We start from the raw sequence: 17,027 nt of genomic DNA on the forward strand, positions 1-17,027 counted from the left end.
ACTCCGACCTCCGCCGGTTCATCACTACACTCGCCATCGGGGCTCTGTAAAGGAGCTTAACCCAATTGATAAACCCTACCCCGAACCCAAACCTACGCAGCACCTCCCAGAGGTACTCCCACTCTACTCGGTCAAAGGCCTTCTCCGCGTCCATAGCTGCCACTATCTCCACCTCTCCCTCCTCCGATGGCATCATTATCACGTTTAAGAGCCGCCGCACATTGGTGTTTAGTTGCCTGCCCTTTACAAATCCCGTCTGGTCCTCGTGGATTACCCCCGGGACACAGTCCTTGATCCTCGTGGCCAGCACTCTTGCCAGCAACTTCGCATCGGCCTGTACGATCCACATTGCAGTGGGTCCTTGTCCCGCTTTAGGGTCAAAGAAATTGTCGCTTCCGACATTGTCGGGGGCAGGGTCCCCTCCTCTCTTGCCTCATTAAAGGTCCTCACCAGTAGCGGAGCCAACAGGTCTGCGTACTTCCTGTAGACCTCCACCGAGAATCCGTCCGGTCCCGGGGCCTTCCCCGCCTGCATGCTCCCCAAACCCTTGCTCAGCTCTTCCAACCCAATTGGTGCCCCCAAACCAGCCACCTCTTGCTCCTCCACCCTCGGGAATCTCAGCTGATCTAGGAATCGGCCCTTCCCGCTTCCCCCGCTGGGGGCTGGGATCTGTACAGCTCTTAATAAAAGGCCTTAAATACCTCGTTTATTTTCGTCGCACTCCAAACCGTGGCTCCCCTTCCACCTTTGACTCCCCCTATTTCCCTCGCTGCCATCCTCTTACGGATCTGGTGTGCCAGCATCCGACTAGCCTTTTCCCCATACTCGTAGGTCGCCCCCTGCGCTTTCCTCCACTGTGCCTCCGCCTTCCCTGTGGTCAACAGGTCAAACTCCGTCTGGAGCCGTCGTCTTTCCCCAAGTAATCTTTCCTCCGGGGCCTCTGCGTATCTCCTGTCCACTCTCAAAATCTCCCTCACTAACCTCTCCCTTTCCATTACCTCTGTCTTCTCCCTATGAGCCCTAATGGAACTTAGCTCTCCCCTGATCACCGCCTTCAACGCCTCCCATACCACCCCCACCCGCACCTCCCCGTTGTCGTTGGCCTCCAAGTACCTTTCGATACACCCCCTCACCTTCCCACACACCACCTCGTCCGCCAGCAATCCCACATCCAGCCGCCACAACGGGCGTTGGTCCCTCTCCTCTTCCAGCTCCAGTTCCACCCAGTGGGGGGGCATGGTCCGAAACAGCTATAGCCGAATACTCCGTCCCCTCCACCCTCGGGATGAGCGCCCTACCCAGAACAAAGAAATCTATCCGGGAGTAGGCTTTGTGTACATGGGAGAAGAAAGACAATTCCCTGGCCTGCGGCCTTGCAAACCGCCATGGGTCCACTCGACCCCCCCCCCCCCCATCTGATCCATAAACCCCCTAAATACCTTGGCCGCCGCCGGCCTCTTTCCAGTCCTTGATTTGGAGCGGTCTAGTGCTGGATCCAACACTGTATTGAAGTCCCCTCCCATTATCAGGCCTCCTATCTCCAGGTCCGGAATGTGCCCCAACATGCGCTTCATGAATCCTGCATCATCCCAGTTCGGGGCATATACGTTTACCAACACCTACCGCTCGCCATTACATATCGCCCTCCATTGTCCGCTACAATAATCTTGGCCTCAAATGACACCCGCTTTCCCACCAATATTGCTAGCCCTCTATTCTTCGCGTCCAGTCCCGAGTGGAATACCTGTCCTACCCATCCCTTTCTTAGCCTGACCTGGTCCGCCACCTTCAGGTGTGTCTCGTGTCTCTTGGAGCATGGCCACGTCCGCCTTCAGTCCCTTAAAGTGCGTGAACACGCGAGCCCTCTTCACCGGCCCATTCAGGCTCCTCACATTCCACGTTATCAGCCGGATTGGAGGGGCTCTTCTTCTCCCACCCCCCCCACCCCCCAACTGGCCGACTAGCCATCTCCTTTTCTGGGCCAGTCCCGTGTCCACGCCTCCCTCACCCTCTAGTCCCCCAGAGGGTGGACCCCCGTCCCGACCACCTCTTCTGTGACTCCCGTAAGTCAGCTGACACCTGCTGACCCCGGCTTCCCCCGCCGTCCCATTGACCTCCCCGTGTGGGAGTCTCCCAATCCATATGCATTCCTTCGTTCCCCTTCCCGCCTTTCTTCCCGCGCGCGGGAAAACACCCCGCGCTTTCCAAAGCCCGCTCCGCCCCCTCTGGTGCAGCTCCTGTTGCGGCCTTGTCTCTCTCCCCCAGCCCATGTAACATTTCCTGCGCGTGATTGACCCCCTATACACAACAACCATCACATCAAACCCCAAAACATCCCCCCCCACCCTCACAAACCCTCAATTAGAGTCCAACTTTTCGGCTTGTACAAAGGTCCACGCCTCTTCAGGCGTTTCAAAGTAATACTGTTGGCCCTTGTATGTGACCCACAGTCGCGCTGGCTGCAGCATTCCGAATTTCACTTCTTTCCGGTACAACGCCGCTTTGGTCCGGTTGAAACCCGCTCTCCGCTTTGCAACCTCCGTGCTCCATTCCGGGTATATTCGGATCTCTGCATTGTCCCACTTACTGCTCCGTTCCTTCTTGGCCCATCTCAGGCCCACTCTCTGTCCGTGAACCGGTGGAACCTCACCACCATCGCCCTTGGCGGGTCATTTGCCTGGGGCTTCTTCGCCAGCACCCGATGTGCCCCGTCCAACTCCTGCGGCCTCGAAGGGGCCTTTGTGCCCATTATCGCCTCGAGCATCGTGCTCGCGTATGCCCCGGCATCCGCCCCCTCCACTCCCTCAGGGAGACCCATGATTCGCAGATTCTTTCTCCTCGACCTGTTCTCCAGGTCTTCAAGTCTTCCCGCCCACCTCTTGTGTAGCGCCTCGTTCTGCTCCACTCTCTCCGCCAGGCCCACGAGCTCGTCCTCGTTCTGACTGACTCTTTTCTGTACCTCCTGAATCTTAGCTTCGTGGGCCTTCTGGGTGATCCCGAGTCCTTCAATTGCCGAAAGCATAGGCGCCAACATCTCCTTGCGCATCTCATCGCGCTGCTCCTCGAAGCAGCGCTTGATGAACTCCTGCAGCTCCCCTTTGTCCCTGGCCGCCGCCATTTTGTTTTCTTTCCCTCGCTTCTCCCGTTGCTCCAGTGCCGCTCCTTTGGCCGTTACACTTCTGGTCTGTTTCATAGAAGTTGGAGGGGGACCTCTCTCTTCCCTTCCCCACGGGTTGCGTCAAAAAAAAAAAAAAAAAATTCCGTTGGGGCTCCTCTAACAAGCCCGAAAGTCCGTGGTAGCAGGAGCTGCCGAATCGTGCGGCTTAGCTCCGCATAGCCGCAACCGGAAGTCGAGAGGGAATCCTTTTGGCAGTGTTCGCTTCACCAGTCTGCCCCAAAAAGTCTATGAAAACTCCTGAAAAAGGTCTGAGAGTCGGTTCCAGATGGGAGCTGCCGAATGCGTGACCTACTCCTCCGTGGCCGCCACCGGAAGCCTCGTCCCTGCTTCTTCAGTGGCCTTGGTAGATCTTTTCACAGTTGTTCCCTCTGCTGCTAGAATTCACCTTTGATAGAGGCCCTCCAGTCAGATTGCAGCTTTAAGCTTGCCCTTCCCCCACCTGCATGCTGGAAGAGGCTTTTGTCTATTCCTGCAGCTCAAGCCAAATCTTTTACTGTTTCTGCCGGGTCTGGTAGCCAAAAGACATAATATTCCTGGGGGACACTGTCAGGGGAATGCTGCAGTCTTCTTCCCACACCGGGAAATGTCAAACAAATGCCGTGGGGGCCCTGTAAAAGAGCCCAAAAGTCCTTTCCAAGCTGGAGCTACCAAATATGCGACCTAGCTCTGCATAGCCGCACCTGGAAGTCTGCCCACCTTCATTTTCAATGGAGCCTGTGACATCTCTGCCCACCAAAGAAGGTTCAGACAACGCAGCACTCCCTCAGCACTTACTCTCTGGCTGTGCAGCACTCCCTCAGTACTGACCCTCTTACAGTGCAGTGCTCCTTCAGTTCTGACCCTCTTACAGTGCAGCACTCCCTTAGTACTGACCCTCTGACAGTGCAACACTCCCTCAGTACTGACCCGCTGACAGTGCAGCGCTCCCTCAGCACTATCTCTCTGGCTGGGCAGCACTTGCTCAGTACTGACCCTCTGACAGTGTAGCAGTCACTCAGCACTGTCTCTTTGGCTGTGCAGCACTCCCTCAGTACTGACCCTCGGACAGTGTAGCACTCCCTCAGTACTGACTCTGACAGTGCAGCGCTCCCTCAGTACTGACCCTCTGACAGTGCAGCACTCCCTCAGTACTGACTCTGACAGTGCAGCGCTCCCTCAGTACTGACCCTCTGACAGTACAGTGCTCTCTCTGTACTGAACCTGACACCATTCCCTGGGTGATGAATGAATGGGAATTGATGCCAGCTGAATCGGAGGTAGCAGGGACTCGAATGAGATGAGGGTCGGAATGTTAATCTAACGAGGGGAGCTTCGGAATAGTTTGGTCTGGAGATAACAGACGTGGACGAGCTGTGGGCTAAGATGTACTGGATGTGGAAGTGAGCGGTCATGGTTTTGGGAAGGGACAAGGAGGTCGATAGTTCATCTGACTCCCCTGTCCCTTCCCTAAAACCATGACAGGATCTGAGATTCCGAATGGTCATCCTCGAATAGTGAAGAGGTTTTTCTGATACAGGAGGGAAAAACAATACATGTAAATAGCTGGAATTACTGAGTAGGCCAAACACCCCTGGGGGGCAATAAACAGAATTAATGTTTCAGCCCAATTAATCTGCATCAGAACTGGAAAATGTTAGGAGATGTAACAGGCTTTGACAAGTACAAAGGCAAGGAAAGTGGGACTGAGGAAAGAGAGAAACTTGGAGTTTCATTGGAATGTTGTGGGAGGCTCCGGATAGTCTGTGTCCAAATGCAGCAAGACCTGGACAATATCCAGGCTTGGGCTGACAATTGGCAAGTTACATTCATGCCACACGAGTGCCAGGCAATGACCATCTCCTAAAAGAGAATCTAACCATCGCTCCTTGACATTCAATGCTGTTGCCATCGCTGAAAATCCCACAATCTCCATTCTGGGGGTTAACCTTGACCAGAAACTGAACTGGACTCAGCCGTATAAATGCTATGGCTGCAAGAGCAGGTCAGAAACTGGGAATCCTCCGGTGATTGACAACACCTGTCGTCGTCCCCCCCCCCAAAAAAAATGCCTGTCCACCATCTAATAGACGCAAGTCTGGAGTGTGATGGAATAATCTCCATTTGCCTGGATGAGTACAGCTCCTACAGCACTCGACAACATCCAGGATAAAGCACCCCACTTGATCGGATCCCCTTCCACAAACATTCACTCCCTCCACCACCGACGAGCAGTGGCAGCCGTGTGTACCATCTACAAGATGCACTGCAGAAACTCACCAAGGCTTCTTTGGCAGCACCTTCCAAACCCACCACCGCTACCATCTAGAAGGTCAAGGGCAGCAGATATCTGGGAGCACCACCACCTGGAGGTTCCCCTCCAAGTCACTCACCATCCTGACTTGGAAATATATTGGCCATTCCTTCACTGTAGCTGGGTCAAATCCTGGTACTCGCTCCCTAACTGTACTGTAGGTGTACCTACACCTCGGACTGCAGCGGTTCAAGGAGGCAGCTCACCACCACCTTCTCAAGGGCAACTAGGGATGGGTAACAAATGCTGAGCTTAGTCAGTGATGGCGATATTCAAAGAAAGATTGGAAGAAAAAGGACAAGAGGGGCTTGGATTGGGAATGGAGGCTGCAGCGGTGGGGGTGGGGGGGCCGGGTTATGGAGTGGGCGGTAGAGCTGGTGTGGGTGTTTCGGAGAATGAAGTTACTAACTGGAGTTTTCGTGCCTGCAGTTTGTTTGACTCCCCGGAGGAACGCTATGGGAAACTGAGGCCCAGTGTGACGAGGTTTACCATGTCCCAGATTGGTAAGTGCTGCTGGCAAAGTGGGCAAAAATGGTGGGGAATTTGGACAGGTTTACTGGGACATGGAGGGGGTGACCTGAGAGTGGCGCCGGACGGTGGATGGAGGAAGTGGGCACAATGATCGGTTCTTTCCAAGAGCCAGCATGGGGTCCGATGGGTTGAATGTCCACCTTCTGAGCCGCACTCTACTGTGACAGTAAAAGCAGGGATGGTTTCGACCTTGGGTAGAGTGGGAAAGTCTAAACTGACAAAGGGCTAATTTCTCCAGATGAGACAAGGTGGGAGGAGTGATCTGAAAGCAGCCTTCGACACAAGGAAGGAGTTTTGATAGATCAGACGCAGTGAAGATCTTCCTGCGTTTGCCTGGGGTGGAGGTCGGTGGGAGGGGAGAGGGGCATTAGAATTAAATACCTTTGATGTGTCAGAATCACTAATCTTTGAATGGGAAATTCATGAGAAATCTCTTTACCCAGAGAGCGGTGGGAATGAGGAATGATCCAGTATGGAGCAGATGGGCTGAATGGACTGTGTCACTGCTGTAAATTCTCTACACTCTGCCCCTGGGTAAATGGTATGCAAAACCTGGAATCAGGACAATATCCACAATGGGTGTGTTTATCCTGATTATCTGATCACAATTATTGACTATCTTTTCACTCTTATATTTAAAGGCCTCTCTTTGTTTACACAGGAGCCTGATTCAACCAATCGGTGAGTAGACCTGTCGGGTTGGGGTCAGAGTCTGACACTGTCGCCCAGTGTGACCTCGCTAACCCCACCAGCCCCCTATAACCTCCCCTCTCTCTTCCACCCCCCCCCCCCCATCTCTCTTTCCTCCCGTCTCTTCCCCCCGCCTCTCTCTCTCCCCGCCTCTTTCTCCCCGCTCTCTCCCCCTCTCTCTCCCCCCTCTCTCCCCCCTCTCTCCCCCCCTCTCTCCCCCCTCTCTCCCCCCCCTCTCTCCCCCCCTCTCTCCCCCCCTCTCTCCCCCCCTCTCTCCCCCCTCTCTCCCCCCCTCTCTCCCCCCTCTCTCCCCCCCTCTCTTCCCCCCATCTCTCCCCCCCTCTCTCCTCCCCCCCTCTCTCTCCCCCCCTCTCTCCCCCCCTCTCTCCCCCCCTCTCCCCCCCTCTCTCCCCCCCTCTCTCCCCCCTCTCTCTCCCCCCTCTCTCTCCCCCCTCTCTCTCCCCCCCCTCTCTCCCCCCTCTCTCTCCCCCCTCTCTCTCCCCCCCTCTCTCTCCCCCCCTCTCTCCCCCCTCTCTCTCTCCCCCCCTCTCTCTCCCCCCTCTCTCTCCCCCCTCTCTCCCCCCCTCTCTCCCCCCCTCTCTCCCCCCTCTCTCTCCCCCCCTCTCTCTCCCCCCTCTCTCTCCCCCCCTCTCTCCCCCCCCTCTCTCTCCCCCCTCTCTCTCCCCCCTCTCTCTCCCCCCTCTCTCTCCCCCCCTCTCTCTCCCCCCCTCTCTCCCCCCCTCTCTCTCCCCCCCTCTCTCTCCCCCCCTCTCTCTCCCCCCCTCTCTCTCCCCCCCTCTCTCTCTCCCCCCTCTCTCTCCCCCCTCTCTCTCCCCCCTCTCTCTCCCCCCCCTCTCTCCCCCCCCTCTCTCCCCCCTCTCTCCCCCCTCTCTCCCCCCCCCCTCCTCCCCCCCCTCTCTCCCCCTCTCTCTCTCCCCCTCTCTCTCTCCCCCTCTCTCTCCCCCCCTCTCTCTCCCCTCTCTCTCTCCCCCTCTCTCTCTCCCCCTCTCTCTCCCCCCCTCTCTCTCCCCCCCTCTCTCTCCCCCCCTCTCTCTCCCCCCCTCTCTCTCCCCCCCTCTCTCTCCCCCCCTCTCTCTCCCCCCCTCTCTCTCCCCTCCTCTCTCTCCCCTCCTCTCTCTCCCCCCCCTCTCTCTCCCCCCCCCTCTCTCTCCCCCCTCTCTCTCCCCCCCTCTCTCTCCCCCCTCTCTCTCCCCCCCCCTCTCTCTCCCCCCCCTCTCTCCCCCCCCCCCTCTCTCCCCCTCTCTCTCTCCCCCTCTCTCTCCCCCCTCTCTCTCCCCCCTCTCTCTCCCCCCTCTCTCTCCCCCTCTCTCACCCCCTCTCTCTCCCCCCTCTCTCTCCCCCCCTCTCTCCCCCCCTCTCTCCCCCCCTCTCTCCCCCCCTCTCTCCCCCCCTCTCCCCCCCCCTCTCCCCCCCCCCTCTCCCCCCCCTCTCTCCCCCCCCCTCTCTCCCCCCCCCTCTCTCCCCCCCCCTCTCTCTCTCCCCCCTCTCTTTCCCCCCTCTCTCTTCCTCCCTCTCTCTTCCCCCCCCCCCAGGCTCTTTCCCCCCTCTCTCTTTCACCCCCCCCCCGGCTCTTCCCCCCCCTCTTTCCCTCCCTTCACTTCCCCCCCTTCTCTTCCCCCCCCTCTTCCCCCCCCCCCCTCTTCCCCCCCTCTCTTCCCCCCCTCTCTTCCCCCCCCTCTCTTCCCCCCCTCTCTTCCCCCCCCTCTCTTCCCCCCCCTCTCTTCCCCCCCCCTCTTCCCCCCCTCTCTTCCCCCCCTCTCTTCCCCCCCTCTCTTCCCCCCCTCTCTTCCCCCCCTCTCTTCCCCCCCTCTCTTCCCCCCCTCTCTTCCCCCCCTCTCTTCCCCCCCTCTCTTCCCCCCTCTCTTCCCCCCTCTCTTCCCCCCCTCTCTTCCCCCCCTCTTCCCCCCCTCTCTTCCCCCTCTCTTCCCCCTCTCCCTCTCTCCCCTCTCTTCCCCCTCTCTTCCCCCTCTCTTCCCCCTCTCTTCCCCCTCTCTTCCCCCTCTCTTCCCCCTCTCTTCCCCCTCTCTTCCCCCCTCTCTTCCCCCCCTCTCTTCCCCCCCCTCTCTTCCCCCCCCTCTCTTCCCCCCCCTCTCTTCCCCCCCCTCTCTTCCCCCCCCTCTCTTCCCCCCCCTCTCTTCCCCCCCCTCTCTTCCCCCCCCTCTCTTCCCCCCCCTCTCTTCCCCCCCCTCTCTTCCCCCCCTCTCTTCCCCCCCCCTCTCTTCCCCCCCCTCTCTTCCCCCCCCTCTCTTCCCCCCCCTCTCTTCCCCCCCTCGCTTCCCCCCTCTCTTCCCCCCCTCTTCCCCCCTCTTCCCCCCTCTCTTCCCCCCTCTCTTCCCCCCCTCTCTTCCCCCCCTCTCTTCCCCCCCTCTCTTCCCCCCTCTCTTCCCCCCTCTCTCCCCCCTCTCTTCCCCCCTCTCTTCCCCCCTCTCTTCCCCCCTCTCTTCCCCCCTCTCTTCCCCCCTCTCTTCCCCCCTCTCTTCCCCCTCTTCCCCCTCTCTTCCCCCCTCTCTTCCCCCCTCTCTTCCCCTCCTCTCTTCCCCCCTCTCTTCCCCCCCTCTCTTCCCCCCCTCTCTTCCCCCCCTCTCTTCCCCCCCTCTCTTCCCCCCCTCTCTTCCCCCCCTCTCTTCCCCCCCTCTCTTCCCCCCCTCTCTTCCCCCCCTCTCTTCCCCCCCTCTCTTCCCCCCCTCTCTTCCCCCCCTCTCTTCCCCCCCCTCTCTTCCCCCCCCCTCTCTTCCCCCCCCTCTCTTCCCCCCCCTCTCTTCCCCCCCTCTCTTCCCCCCCTCTCTTCCCCCCCCTCTCTTCCCCCCCTCTCTTCCCCCCCCTCTCTTCCCCCCCTCTCTTCCCCCCCCTCACTTCCCCCCCCCTCTCTTCCCCCCCTCTCTTCCCCCCCTCTCTTCCCCCCCTCTCTTCCCCCCCCTCTCTTCCCCCCCCCTCTCTTCCCCCCCTCTCTCTTTCCCCCCTCTCTCTTCCCCCCCCTCTCTTCCCCCCCCTCGCTTCCCCCCTCTCTTCCCCCCCTCTTCCCCCCTCTTCCCCCCCTCTCTTCCCCCCTCTCTTCCCCCCCCTCTCTTCCCCCCCTCTCTTCCCCCCTCTCTTCCCCCCTCTCTTCCCCCCTCTCTTCCCCCCTCTCTTCCCCCCTCTCTTCCCCCCTCTCTTCCCCCCTCTCTTCCCCCCTCTCTTCCCCCCTCTCTTCCCCCCTCTCTTCCCCCCTCTCTTCCCCTCCTCTCTTCCCCCCCTCTCTTCCCCCCCTCTCTTCCCCCCCTCTCTTCCCCCCCTCTCTTCCCCCCCTCTCTTCCCCCCCTCTCTTCCCCCCCTCTCTTCCCCCCCTCTCTTCCCCCCCTCTCTTCCCCCCCTCTCTTCCCCCCCTCTCTTCCCCCCCTCTCTTCCCCCCCTCTCTTCCCCCCCCTCTCTTCCCCCCCCCTCTCTTCCCCCCCCCTCTCTTCCCCCCCCTCTCTTCCCCCCCTCTCTTCCCCCCCTCTCTTCCCCCCCCTCTCTTCCCCCCCCTCTCTTCCCCCCCTCTCTTCCCCCCCCTCTCTTCCCCCCCTCTCTTCCCCCCCCTCACTTCCCCCCCCTCTCTTCCCCCCCTCTCTTCCCCCCCTCTCTTCCCCCCCTCTCTTCCCCCCCCTCTCTTCCCCCCCCCTCTCTTCCCCCCCTCTCTCTTCCCCCCTCTCTCTTTCCCCCCTCTCTTCTCCCCCCCCTCTCTTCTCCCCCCTCTCTTCTCCCCCCCCTCTCTTCCCAACCCCTCTCTTCCCCCCTCCTCCCTCTCTTTCCCCCGTCCTCCCTCTCTTTCCCCCGTCCTCCCTCTCTTTCCCCCGTCCTCCCTCTCTTTCCCCGTCCTCCCTCTCTTTCCCCCGTCCTCCCTCTCTTTCCCCCGTCCTCCCTCTCTTTCCCCCGTCCTCCCTCTCTTTCCCCCGTCCTCCCTCTCTTTCCCCCGTCCTCCCCCTCTTTCCCCCGTCCTCCCTCTCTTTCCCCCGTCCTCCCTCTCTTTCCCCCGTCCTCCCTCTCTTTCCCCCGTCCTCCCTCTCTTTCCCCCGTCCTCCCTCTCTTTCCCCCGTCCTCCCTCTCTTTCCCCCGTCCTCCCTCTCTTTCCCCCGTCCTCCCTCTCTTTCCCCCGTCCTCCCTCTCTTTCCCCCCGTCCTCCCTCTCTTTCCCCCGTCCTCCCTCTCTTTTCCCCCCGTCCTCCCTCTCCTTTCCCCCGTCCTCCCTCTCCTTTCCCCCGTCCTCCCTCTCCTTTCCCCGTCCTCCCTCTCCTTTCCCCCGTCCTCCCTCTCTTTCCCCCGTCCTCCCTCTCTTTTCCCCCGTCCTCCCTCTCCTTTCCCCCGTCCTCCCTCTCCTTTCCCCCGTCCTCCTCCTCCCCGTCTCCCTCTTCCCCCGTCCTCCCTCTCTTTTCCCCGTCCTCCCTCTCTTTCCCCGTCCTCCCTCTCTTTCCCCCGTCCTCCCTCTCTTTCCCCCGTCCTCCCTCTCTTTTCCCCCGTCCTCCCTCTCCTTTTCCCCCGTCCTCCCTCTCTTTTCCCCCGTCCCTCTCTTTTCCCCGTCCTCCCTCTCTTTTCCCCCGTCCTCCCTCTCTTTTCCCCCGTCCTCCCTCTCTTTTCCCCCGTCCTCCCTCTCTTTTCCCCCGTCCTCCCTCTCTTTTCCCCCGTCCTCCCTCTCTTTTCCCCGTCCTCCCTCTCTTTTCCCCCCGTCCTCCCTCTCTTTTCCCCCGTCCTCCCTCTCTTTTCCCCCGTCCTCCCTCTCTTTTCCCCCGTCCTCCCTCTCTTTTCCCCCGTCCTCCCTCTCTTTTCCCCCGTCCTCCCTCTCTTTTCCCCCGTCCTCCCTCTCTTTTCCCCCGTCCTCCCTCTCTTTTCCCCCGTCCTCCCTCTCTTTTTCCCCCGTCCTCCCTCTCTTTTCCCCCGTCCTCCCTCTCTTTTCCCCCGTCCTCCCTCTCTTTTCCCCCGTCCCTCCCTCTCTTTTCCCCCGTCCTCCCTCTCTTTTCCCCCGTCCTCCCTCTCTTTTCCCCCGTCCTCCCTCTCTTTTCCCCCGTCCTCCCTCTCTTTTCCCCCGTCCTCCCTCTCTTTTCCCCCGTCCTCCCTCTCTTTTCCCCCGTCCTCCCTCTCTTTTCCCCCGTCCTCCCTCTCTTTTCCCCCGTCCTCCCTCTCTTTTCCCCCGTCCTCCCTCTCTTTTCCCCCGTCCTCCCTCTCTTTTCCCCCGTCCTCCCTCTCTTTTCCCCCGTCCTCCCTCTCTTTTCCCCCGTCCTCCCTCTCTTTTCCCCCGTCCTCCCTCTCTTTTCCCCCGTCCTCCCTCTCTTTTCCCCGTCCTCCCTCTCTTTTCCCCCGTCCTCCCTCTCTTTTCCCCCGTCCTCCCTCTCTTTTCCCCCGTCCTCCCTCTCTTTTCCCCGCCCCGTCCTCCCTCTCTTTCCCCTCCTCCTCTCCCACCCCCCGCAATATTTGTCCTGAATATCTCTTCTGTGGTTTGGAGCCAAAATTTGGTTTGCATTCCTGTGAAACGCTTTGGACATCAACTGCCAAAGATGTTGGAAATATAGAAGATACTTTTGACAATATTGAGTTTGCAATTGTTTAAATCTTCCTCACCGCCCAGGTTTTCTGCTCTCTGCTACAACTTCTACCTCTTCCCACCGAGCTTCGGGCCTCTGGATGCTGAATTCACCTTCCAGTCTTCCAGCTGCTCCTTCCTTGCTAAATATGGTTTTGATTTCAAGAAGGTAGGTTGCTGGACCAAATGGGTGGCGACTGAGGCTGTCGTGAGGTAACCAGACCTCAGGGAGCAGCTGTTGTGGGAACAAAATTCAGGGGCTATCGATATGGGAGTGGGGACCCAGGAGGCAGTCACTAAGGACCGAGGGGGCAGTCACTAGGGAGCTGGGCCCCAGGGGGCAGTCACTAGGGAGCGAGGGGCCCCAGGGGACATTCATTAGAGATCGGGGCCCCAGGGGACAATCATTAGGGAGCGGGGCCCCAGGGGGCATTCACTAAGGCGCAGGCCCCAGGGGGTACCACTAGGGAGCTGGGCCCCAGGGGGTGATCGCTATGCAGATGGGGCCCAGTGGGCTGTTACTTCGGAGCCGTACCCAGGGGCCATAGCTAGGGAGCAGGCTGTTGTTTGTGAGCTGCGGCTGGGGGATGAGGGGGTGGGGTCAATGAGCAGCGAACAGGGCTCACCGAGTCTGGGGTAGCCATTGTCAGAATGCAGGGCTGTCACCTTGGCGGGCATTTGTTGCTGTTGCTCGGGGAAGTTGAGCACCTGATTCTGATCTTACCTCCACCTCAGTTTTTCAGGGAGGGAATCCCGTACCTCAACTTGGAACAGGAATCGAGACTCCAAGTCCTTCTTGCCGCCGGAACTTGGTCCTTGAGCAAGTAAGAAGGGGGCTAGTGACTCCTTGCTGGGTTGACTGGGCTTGGATGAATCTGAACGGCACAGTAGGTGGTCATGACTGTTTGACTGGGAGAAGCATCGCGCCCTGACATCATTCAAACTCCTTCCGCACCAACTTGCACGTTCACTTCAGTCCACGTGCCTGGATAAAGTCCACACTCTCTCTGCTGGGAGTTCACCGGAATTGACCCTTGTCACTGGAGGACTGGGAGGAGGCTACCAGAGCCTAAAAATAACACAGCCTCCTGGAGCTGCTCCCCTCCCAGGTCTGGCTCTGAACCTGGGCCCTGTCTCCTTGCAATCCTGTTCCCCCGACTCTGCCACCCTGTGAAATACAGGAATCGTTGGGTCTCTCAGCTCAAGAGGAAGCCATTCGACTCATTTGCCTGAGCTGGCTCATTGAAAGATTTTTCCAGTTAGTCCCACTCCCCCCCGCAACCATTTCCGGAAGGTTCCTGTAAATTCTTTCCCAATTCCCCCCTTTTTTTGAAAGTTACTGTTAAATCTGCTTCCACCACCCTTTCAGGCAGCACCTTCCAGTTCACAACAAATCGCAGTGTAAAAATAAAAATCCTCATACCCCACCCCACCCATTCCTGGATCTCTTATCGACTCTCTTCAATCTGTGTCCCCTCTGGTTACCCACCCTCCTGCCAACTGCAAACACTTTCTCCTTATTGACTCTATCCAAACCCACTCGTGATTGTGAACGGACTCGATTAAATCTCCCCCTGAACCTTCTCTGTTCTGAGAGCAATCCCAGTCTCTCCAATATTAACTGAAGGCACCTCATCCCTGAGAACATTCTAGTGTCCCAAAGGTTTGAACTGTAGCACGGGTGCACTGTTGCTTCATAGCATCAGGGACCTGGGTTCGATTCCCAGCTTGGGTCACTGTCTGTGCGGAGTCTGCACGTTCTTCCCGTGTCTGCATAGATTCCCTCTGGGTGCTCCGGTTTCCTCCCACAAGTCCCAAAAGATGTGGTGTTAGGTGAATTGGACATTCTGAATTCTCTCTCTGTGTACCCGTAAAGGTTCCTTATGTGGCCACAAAGGGCTTTTCACAGTAACTTCATTGCAGTGTTCACGTAAGCTTACTTGTGACAATAAAGATTATTATAAGTTGTAGACTGGACTTAACAGGAATGCGTGGCTGTGATAAGTATTGTGTTTAAAATCAACAATTTTATTGAATAATGATAATATAGAAAGATAATATATCGAGAAAGGAAGAAGGATAACTTTATTGAAAGGAGAAAGCACTTTATATATCTGAAGAAAATAAGACAGACCGATGTTTTTTTAAACACAAACATAAGCCCCAATTTGGTCTATTCCACGATAGATCCACAAATTGGTGCACACGTTACCATTCGCTCGGTACATACATTACCAAGGTGCTGAGTGACCCCAACGTGTGGGCGCTATGGTCAGTCACTCCATTTCTGGCCCTGCCTCCCTAATCTGTGATTTACTATTCCACTCTGGCTGCAGCACCCAGTCACCAAAGCACCGCCCCTTTTTAAGCAAGGTGTTTGGCTCCATTCCAGCCTTTCGAGGCCTGATACGCCAGAGATTTTCCAAAGTTAGAGTCGCGACCGGCAGATGGATGTCGGGCATGTGTCAGGTGGTTCGCGGAGTGTTCGGGTCCCACCTTTCCCATGTGGTCCAGATTGCAAGAGAACTGCCGAACAGCTGCTACCAACTTTTACATTGAGAATTGCGGCCCATGCCGCCTTTTAAATGGAGATACATTAGGCTGCATGGAGACTCGCAGCCAGAAGTGGCAGCAGAGAGCAGGTCACGCACCTTGCATGTAGAATTAACGTGAAGTGCCATCCAAGTACCTTCCACGCCAAAACAGAGAGCAGAGTTGTTTTGATTTTGCAGCTGCTGGCAAGCAAGGCAAGTGAACCGTGAACATCAATGATTTTCTAAAAGTAAGAGACGGCCAGAGACTTAAATAGGCAGTTTCCCTATTGGACAGGATCTCACAACAGAATCTGCTAGAGAGCCCTGCCCATGAGAGTCCAGGACAGGACAGAGTAGTGGGGCAGTGTTGGAGTTCCAGGGCCTATGGATAACGGCCCTAAAAAAACTCGAACCAAAGAAGCATAAAGGTGACTTCTTGAGGTGTGATCAATTGTGACAATGCAAATAAGGAGGCAAAGCCCATGTGTGTTAAATGCAAGGAAGTACTGGCAAATGAGAGAAGATTCAGAATTTGAAAGAGTACTGGTGTGTGAAAAATTCCTTTTCAGATTGAGATTGCAGTTACTGACTTAGAGCTGCCTCCAAATTAAAAGACTACGCTGCTGCAGCTTTCCTGTAATACCACATTAAAAACACGCCAAAAGCCCACAAGGCTGTGAGCATTCTGGGCTGTGAGCATTCTGGTGTAGTATCTCCCAGGAGTATCCAATGCTGAATAAAACTAGCATCTTGTTGCTATTATCCTTCACAACGACCTACATGTACACGGTTAGATTGTCCGTTTTTATGAAGATGAAGACGACACACAGTAACTGGCTGAAGTCTGCATCTAATAACGTGCATTGCCCTTTGCTCCTTTGAACTAGATTCAGGTGAGATCGTGAGGACCAAGCAGGCTCCCCTTTCGCATGAAAGGCAAGCAAACATGACATGGGTCGCGAAGCTCGGCCAGTTGCCAGGCAAAAAAGTTTGAAAAACACAATGCGACACTTGCTAAATACACCTCAGTTCCTATCTGTTCTTGGAGGGACTGCAAGGCAAGCCAGACTTTACAAGATTCAAGTTGTTTATGCAGCTCCTGATGATGTCTTCTCATCTGCCACCAATCAGGTGCTTTGTCCATCACTTAACTTCATCTTCTGATGCTTCAGGTGACCACACCAGATGACATTACTCAGCGAATCAGATCTACAGTCCAAATCACAGAATGCAGGACAATAATACCTCTGATAAACAAAAGACAGTGTTGTTGTGGCTCGAAAAAGTGGAAAACAAAAGATTTAATCTAAATACCAACCAGCTGCCTAGCACTTCAGTTGAAAAGCAGGGTCGAGAAAAAACACAACTGATTATTATTGATCTATTAAAAAAAGCAAAACTGTATGGTCAATGTTGACCAACAGAGATTCAATTCAAAATGACTTGAATGTATATTTATCAGTTTCAAGGCAGAGCTGAAATAAAATACAATACAAAATTGCAAAAATTGGCTTCTGCGGGCTTGAGGCCACAGAACCCTCTCCCAAGGACTTGGGCTGCTTTCTGAAGTGCAGCGCACAGAAATGGACACATTGCTCCAGAACGGGGCTGTAGCACAATCAATCACTCACGAGGCGAGATGAGATTAAGTCAATCGATGGCTTTATTACGCAGACTTGTTCCCCAGCAGCTCGGTTACAGAATGCGGCTGCTGGGAGAGCCCGGGTTCTTTTCTTCGCCTTACTGGGTGGAGCCAGTAGGCGGCAGATCCAATCAGGACCCAGTGTCTGTCCACCAAAAGCCTCTTGGCAATACAGAGTACCGCAATACCCCTAATACATACCACCACATTCACCCCTTGTTAAAAAAGAACCCGGCAGGGTGGTGGGTCGTATGGTGGTAGGGGTTTACAAGGTCGGTACTGGGATTCCCTTAACACAGTGGCTGTGCATCAATATCAACTGTTAACTATTTACAATGCCGCTTTTACTGGGCCACTGAATTATTTACAGGTCTTGCTTTGTCACGCAGATTCGATGAGTCGAATGGGTGCTCTGGTCGTCCTTGCCGATCGTCTCAGCCCCGGTGGTGGTGCAGGCGCTGGCTCGGGCACTGTCGTCTCTGGGAGCGTCAAGATGTTTGTTCCTGTTTCACAGCTCCTGGGCGGGCACGGGAGAAGGATCGATCCACCCGGGAAGGGAGCGGCTGTGGGGTGCGCCGGCGGGAGGGAGGAGGTGATTGGTGTTGGGAGGGT

At 56.9% G+C, this 17,027-nt stretch overlaps 1 protein-coding gene across 1 annotated transcript in view; it reads left to right on the plus strand.

The window, feature by feature from the left end:
* The window catches only part of LOC140387090 (poly(A)-specific ribonuclease PNLDC1-like), a 57,725-nt gene that overhangs the window by 3,995 nt on the left and 36,703 nt on the right, over window positions 1-17,027 (plus strand). Inside the window, exons 3-6 of the mRNA XM_072470098.1 lie at window positions 5,898-5,971; window positions 6,641-6,680; window positions 12,285-12,408; window positions 12,975-13,063. Of these exons, the coding sequence (XP_072326199.1) occupies window positions 5,898-5,971; window positions 6,641-6,680; window positions 12,285-12,408; window positions 12,975-13,063 (327 nt within the window). The remainder of the gene's footprint in view (window positions 1-5,897; window positions 5,972-6,640; window positions 6,681-12,284; window positions 12,409-12,974; window positions 13,064-17,027) is intronic.

Source organism: Scyliorhinus torazame, chromosome 12, assembly GCF_047496885.1.
Source record: "Scyliorhinus torazame isolate Kashiwa2021f chromosome 12, sScyTor2.1, whole genome shotgun sequence".
NCBI lineage: Eukaryota > Metazoa > Chordata > Chondrichthyes > Carcharhiniformes > Scyliorhinidae > Scyliorhinus > Scyliorhinus torazame.